Genomic DNA, 7354 nt, shown 5'->3' with positions numbered 1-7354 from the left:
TCACTCGACTGTCCAACGGTTGTTTTTGTTCGTTTCTCTCACTTTTGAAAATTGTGTTCTAGCGCTCCTCTATTCGAGATCCGACAACCGTGACTTCGTGTCGACCTATCTTCCAAGTTCACGACATGGTAATAATCTATGTAATAATATAAATATATAAAGATAATATTTAAATGAACTTCCAAACAATATCACTTATTTTACCAATGCCTTCGAAATAGCTTTCTCATAGTCAAAAATGCTTATCTCATTTTGATCCACAAGAATAAACCATACACAAATTATGTTGTCCTAACCAAAACTCCAAAAGTCTGAGGGCTCCCAAACTTGTGATCTTTGAGAGAGCTTTGAAGTTCATTAATGGCTATAAATAATCAACTCCCTAACCCATATCCAAACCGAAATCAAAGAAGATCAAGATGTTTGAATGTCCAGGTTGTTCTTCCCCTCACCGTATTTTGTTCTATCTTCTTCAAAACTTTAGAATAACTTATTGTAATGCCCCAAAACGATAGGAAAACAGCAATGGCCGGAGCTTGTTTTTGTAGAGTATTCTATTGTTGCTATGATCATAGAGAAAGAGAATCCTAATGTGAAAGCACAGAAGATTCTAGCTGGGAGTTCGAGAATTTTGAACATCGATTGTTCACGAGTTTGAGTTGAGGTCGATATTAAGGACGTTGTTGGTTTAGTTCCTAAGGTTGGTTAAGGATCGAGATGTATGAATTTATGCATACATATAATGTATTTGAAGTTAGTATCCTCCTACCACTTTAATTTCATTCAACTAGCCGATCCTTTTTACTATTCTTCAATAAACTCCTGAATCAAATGCTCCTTTTACTATATTTTCCAAGTCTACTTACAAATACAACATACATGGCTTTATATAGCTTTAAAATGAAACTGAAACTATTAAAGGCATTCCAAGACTTGTAACATTCATACTTAATAGTCATAATTAACCATTATGTAATTCTAACCGAAGGTAAATAAAAGTCTTAAAATACATTAATGAAATACAATAACTCTAAATTACTCTAAATTGTAATCCACCCAAAATTTATAACATGAAACTTCATTCCTCCTCAATGTGACATGAATTGAAATATCTTTTAATAATTTCAACAATATTTTCTTCACATCTTCATTGAACCATATTGTATGATCGATATCTCTTGGTTCATATCAATAAGCGACAGAATCGAGTTAAGTCTAGGGTAAGCACGTAGATTGGTGGGTCGAGACTTAGGATTGAACACCTTTAGAAGTCTGAGACCAATGGAATCGTGAAGGGCGATCAGAGGGTGAGACAATATTATAACAAAATAGTGTGCGCACATTAGTAATTTAGGGCACGACAATATTTTAAACACAAAATAAGAAACGAACTCAAAACATTTTAAAACAAAAGAGTTGAGGACGACCGGTGAGGTTAGTCTATGTTACCTGCCCAAGAGTACACTCCTGATTTCGACCGGCTCCTTACCTGAAAAAAATGGAGAATAAGGAATGAGTACAAAGACTTAATATGTAGCCTGCTTGTAGGCTCTTAATCGTGTCGTTGATATGCTAGGATGCCACACTCTTTCTTGTCTTGTTCTTGTTTCTTATTGTAAGTACTTATGCCCACTTTTTCTTGACTTGGGGTTCTTATCGTGATTTATTCTAAGGATCATGGTCCGTGGATTCTAAAACCTTGGTTATCCTTTAAGGGCCTTAGTACCATGGTTCTTGGTTCTTGTACTTAGAACTAGGATCTTGATCCATGTTCTAGACCTAGATCTTTCTCTTGTTCTTGTTACTTTCTAGGTATTTATTATGTTCTTGATTTATTCTACAAGACGCTCCCCCTACGATTTACGACACTAGCCATACGCCTGACAATCCTGTGTCCAAGGCTTGCTACTCAGTGGTAGATCGACTGCACTGCATTGTGGACACGTCGTGTTTTTAGGACATTAATCACGAGGCTAGGTAGTAGTTACCTACACGTAGGATCCGTCCTACGAGAGGCCGTTGATCATGTGAGTAACTTGTTTAGGTGGCATGTACCGAGGGGTAGCACCCCCTCACCTTAGGTTACTTCATGGCCTGTGGGACGGTTCACCAGTTAACAATCCCATGGATGCAAGGAGACTAATACTCTGCAAGTTGTTCCCCACCTTGTACCATTGCGAAGGATAAGTTTTCTGCCCAGGTCTTTGTATCAAGAGTGTTGAAACTCTAGAGCCAAAAGTAAACAATTGGTTCCCTGCTAGGTTAGGGATGCGATGAGAGACTACAATTAAGTTGCTTAATCGTGACGAGAGGGTACTCTAGAGTTTAGAGGTAACAGAGGAATTATGGACCTAGGGAATCGTGTATCTCATTCCTCGTTCCCTCATTACATGAATTTGGCATATATTAATACACATTTTGGTTTCCCTCTTATTTTTTACACATTGATTGGCAAAATTTTTCTTAGAAATTCAGGGTGTGACATGGTGAAATCAAAACCCCAGAATGGTTCTCCCAAAATGCATTGAGTAATTCTTGCGAAAGAAGTCTTGCGCAATTCCTATTCGAAACTATAGTTCTAGAATTTTTTGAACTTATCTGTTCTACCTCGCCTTAAAATTTCTAAGGCCCTCGTAAAAGGTTTGAAAGTTCAACTTGAAAAAATAAATCAGGTATTTAATACCTTGTTGAACTTGGGTGCTATCCCATATGTAATCTATGAATTGCTCTCTCTATTTTGTATTTTCTACTGAAAGTATTTATATTGTTGTCCAATATATGAAAGTGTTTTAAAAACCAATGAAATATTTATTATTCTTGGGATAATAACAACTTAAATCAAATATTATTATTATCTATTCAAGGAATTTTGTTATTAAAAATCTAATAAATCTCTAAAATTATCTCAAAATTAACCATAAAATTGTGTTGCATAATTGAAATTAGTTAAATGATTAAGTTCTTCTACCATGCATTTACATAGTTTCTTGCCTGTACTATAAGTATGTATATTTATTCACATGTCCAACACAAATTGGTAGTTAAACTAAAGGTTGATTAGGAAATGATAAAGAATATTGTCGTTTTCTTTCTTTTCACGGTGGCTCTAGTTGGGGCTCAGGTTCCAAGGGTCTCGTTACCACCACCGGGACCTTCTAGATATTACATTCATGTGGTTAACGGGCTAAGCAAACTTGGGTTGCTTGTGCATTGTCAGTCTAAAGACGATGACTTGGAGTATCATCATTTGCTTAATCATGGAGATGATTACCAATGGAACTTCAAGGTTAACTTTTGGGGAACAACCCTCTTTTGGTGCAAGTTGGAGACGCCAGATGCATATGTCTCTTTTGAAAGCTTTTGGCCTGAATCGCAGCACTTATGGCTCCGTGACAGGTGCAAACATGGAACTGTAGGAACTTGTATTTGGACGGCTAAAGATGATGGAATTTACTTGAGAAACTTTCTTGCTAATGTTGATGAATTGATTCACAAGTGGACCTATAAAAGATAGAGAAGCTCTATTATCTCCTTTTGGTGGAATTATCCTTGAGAAACAAATGAAAAAATAATGGGATAACACATAAAATCTTGTTGTTGTTGTTTCCTTTTTCTTTTTTTTCTTCTTTATTTTCTTTTTTTTTTTTTTGTATGGAAATGTATTTGATAATTAATGTGTTGTTGTTCTACAAAATTTTAAATTATGAAAAAAAAATTAAATTTATATGAGAATATAAGTTTTTAAAATTGTAATATCCTTTTTAAATCAAAACTAAAAAAAAATAATGATTTTTACGGACAAATCTTAGAGATAGTTTAGAATAAGAAAATCTAAAATAGGTATTAAAGGCTCGTGTTACTGCAATCTTCACATCGACTTTCAAATAGGATGGAAGGCATAATCCTTTAATTTTCATATATCTTATTAAAAGTTTCACATATTATATTGTAGTTCCACAATCTTCTTTCATGTCCGATTTTCAAGAATTTGGATCTGGGACCAAAACTAAAAATATGAAAAAAGCAAACAGAAAAGTAAAATAAAACATAAAAATTCAATAAAATAAAATTTAAATGAAGATAAACACCACCAAAATTAGATACAAAATAATATTTAATTTTTTATACAGGCAAAAATCAGTTGGGATATACAAACACAACTAGTGAGCCAAACACCTTATATCGTATAAAGTTATATTATTGGTTTAGTAATGCAATCACACACAATATATGACTGTGACCTATCTTTTAAACCTTAACATGACCTTAGGCTTTTTTTAATTCTTTGCAAAGTGGGATGCATGGTACTTTTCTACACACGGCCCACGTACGCATACGTGGACCCATCAGAGGGATTGGTGTACGTGCCCCTTAGGCCTGACTTTGTCGGACACAATGCAACACACGTCACTGGACCCCTCATAAAAGAAAAGGTCTTCATGATAACATGTCGAACATAAATATCGAAGGTATGCATCCGTACTAGCATAACATAACGGGGAAGTATCCTAATACACATGACATACATACATGCATGCATGAGGTCCCATGACTTTTATTCATAAGATAACATTTATTTTATTTCCTTTCTCCTTCCCTTAAGAACATACTTCATGTATGTATCACATATACATGGATGAACATCACATAATCCATCAAATAACTTTACATGGAAAGATGTAACATTTCATACCTATCGTACCATAACATATTTCATATCATTTTCATATCATATCACAATATATATATATATATATATATATACACGTCACTCACATGTTGTATCATAATCATATCGTATCGTAAACACTTCATGGTCATATTGTTCTCTAATTTATCATAGTCTTGACATTCTTATATCTACCTATCACAGTCATATCATTACATGAACGTACCTTAGTCATATCGTTATAGGAACGTATCCTAACGCTATCGTTCTATCAATCTATCATAATCCTATCCCTTCCTACCCATAACCTAACCATATTCTTTTATCAATCGATTGTGACCATATCGTTTTTATCAATCTCTCATATCCATAGCACTTCTATACGTAACCTAACCTTAACATTTCATGAACATATCTTACTCCTATCATTACATTACGTTCAATGCATCCTTCTCGTATCATATCTCAAACATATCATTAAACACATCGTACCATAAGTATTATCATACAATTCACATATTATAACATATCAATATCGTATCATAAGCATATCGATCAATAAACAATTCACACATATCAGTATATATGACACGTGTAGAACCACAGGACACATGTCAGCATCAAATATAACCATGCTGATAGTAAGACCACTTACCTGATTAGCTTAGGCTGGTGTCACCAATTTATCATTAAGAAAGTTCGATTTTGTCCTTTGTATTCAAATCAACCTATATGAACCATGACATCCATTTCAATTTCAATTCTCTAAATTTTATCATGGTCAATGTGTTAGACTTCATATGTGCATTAGAGACTCTGTGATGTGAGTCTTGGAGGGTTATATATATACATATAATTCTATTTTCATTAAATATCTTATTTTCTATTATTACTGTTTGAGGGAAGATAGTGTTACTAGAAAGAATTTGATGGACTTTCTTGAGATGATATTTCTTCGATTTTATCTTTTAATGTTCACTAAATCTTCCATTTTGCTCTATTAAATTTTCTCTTTTTCATCTACTTCACTTCTCGTTCATTTTAATTATCTTTACCATTTACTCTATTAAATTTCATCTGTGTTTTTAAAATTAACCATATTTATTTAAATCTTTAAATCTCCCCTTTCTTTTCTTTTAATCCATTCTTACTCCACATTTTCTTACTGTATTTCTTTCTTTTTTTTTTTCCTTATTTTTCTTTTCTATTCTATTATGTTAACGGTTTTGCTTAAAAATATCTCCTTTTTCTTTCTTTTTGTTCCTGTATTTTCCTTTTATTTTTCTTTTCTATTTTGTCAACAGTATTCTAGATTTTCATCCGTATTTCATTTTGCTCGATCTGTGCTAATTCGGTGTCGTGAACTCGCATAGGTTTACTTGGATTTCAAGGGGAAAAATTGAACTAGTTCCAAGTATGATTTAGGGACTTCAACTTAGCTACCTTGGAAAGTTTCTTCACTACTGTTTTGGTTCGATGAATTGTTTGAAGCACGAGTGGCGAATGCCCCGTGGCCCTTTCTTGTGTCGTCCCTTGTGATTTCTATATTTGCAAATTATGTTATGACGTGTTGTTATGATGACAAATGTTAGGTTTTTTAATTTCATGTTTACTTATTGTACTATTGTTAATGTGACATATTATGAAAGTATGGTAGAATAGAGTACATTCTAGGTCTAGAGGGTACATTTACGAGCCCGTTTGGGGGTCCATGCGTGCATATTAGTCGTGTTTAGGGGTCCATGTGCGCGTATTAGGGTGATTTGGCGGTCTTGTCATGGATTCACATTTCCAAGTTTCTCAGTTGTGACTTCCAAAGTCTAGATCTCTAACGACTCTAAATGTCACGACCCGACTTTCGAGGCTTCGAAAGACCGAATCGTGACTAAAAAGACGAAATCGAAGACAAATAAAAATAAAAGAAAAGTAAAGTAAAGTAATAGGTAAATATACCATTTAATTAAAACAAAATAGAGAAAAATTTTGTTCTAAATTAATAAAAAGAATTTACAAATGTAAAATGAAATACATAAAACTCCAAATATGAAAACAGACAAAGAACTCTAAAAGACCGACAAGGGACTAACGCTCCGGAACGACCCCCTCTGTGACCGCATAGCTACTCGAACGCTCCTCCACCTCGACCGGTACCTGTAAAAAAAAAAAGAGCAGAAAGGAATGAGTATAAAACTACTCAGTAAGCAGCCTACTTGTAGTCTCTTTTTGCATCCTTATCTTGGTAGGTAACCACGGTCTTTCTCAGGTTTCTAAGGAGAGTGATCTAAGCTGCAACTCTCTTTTCTGTATCTTAGGAGGCTTGCCCATCTTAAGCTGTGAAATGATTAGTGTCCTGAGGTGAGGCGCGACCTCATAAGTAAATCTGAGAGGATCATATGGCTGGATCTGAATACGTGACTCGCTCTCTGAATATCATCCATGGAGGTTAACTGACGACCCTCACACGGGACCATACATCCACAAAAAGGGGTGCGACCCCCTATGTGCCGGTCAGCTACTGAGTCATCCTAAGTGGCTCCACGTCCCTCGCTCAGGGACGGGTTTCTACGGTCCAGGAGTCCTGTTTAGAAGACCCCTTAGCTATCACCACTAGGTCTGGGCACCTGTCACACTTCCCTATCCGGATCTGCAAAGCTCAACGATCACCGTACCGGAGCTCTGTCTCGA

General features: G+C 35.0%; 1 protein-coding gene across 1 annotated transcript; it reads left to right on the top strand.

Moving 5' to 3' along the window:
• Positions 1–3064: 3064 nt before the first annotated feature.
• LOC111440334 (S-protein homolog 1-like) lies at positions 3065–3514 on the top strand. The gene has a single exon (XM_023077501.1). The coding sequence runs from the start codon at positions 3065–3067 to the stop codon at positions 3512–3514; it is 450 nt and encodes a 149-aa protein (XP_022933269.1).
• The last annotated feature ends 3840 nt before the right edge of the window (positions 3515–7354 follow it).

The sequence above is a fragment of the Cucurbita moschata genome, unplaced genomic scaffold (genome assembly GCF_002738365.1).
Source record: "Cucurbita moschata cultivar Rifu unplaced genomic scaffold, Cmos_1.0 Cmo_Scf00168, whole genome shotgun sequence".
Lineage (NCBI taxonomy): Eukaryota > Viridiplantae > Streptophyta > Magnoliopsida > Cucurbitales > Cucurbitaceae > Cucurbita > Cucurbita moschata.
This window is presented reverse-complemented; position numbering and strand designations above follow the sequence as displayed.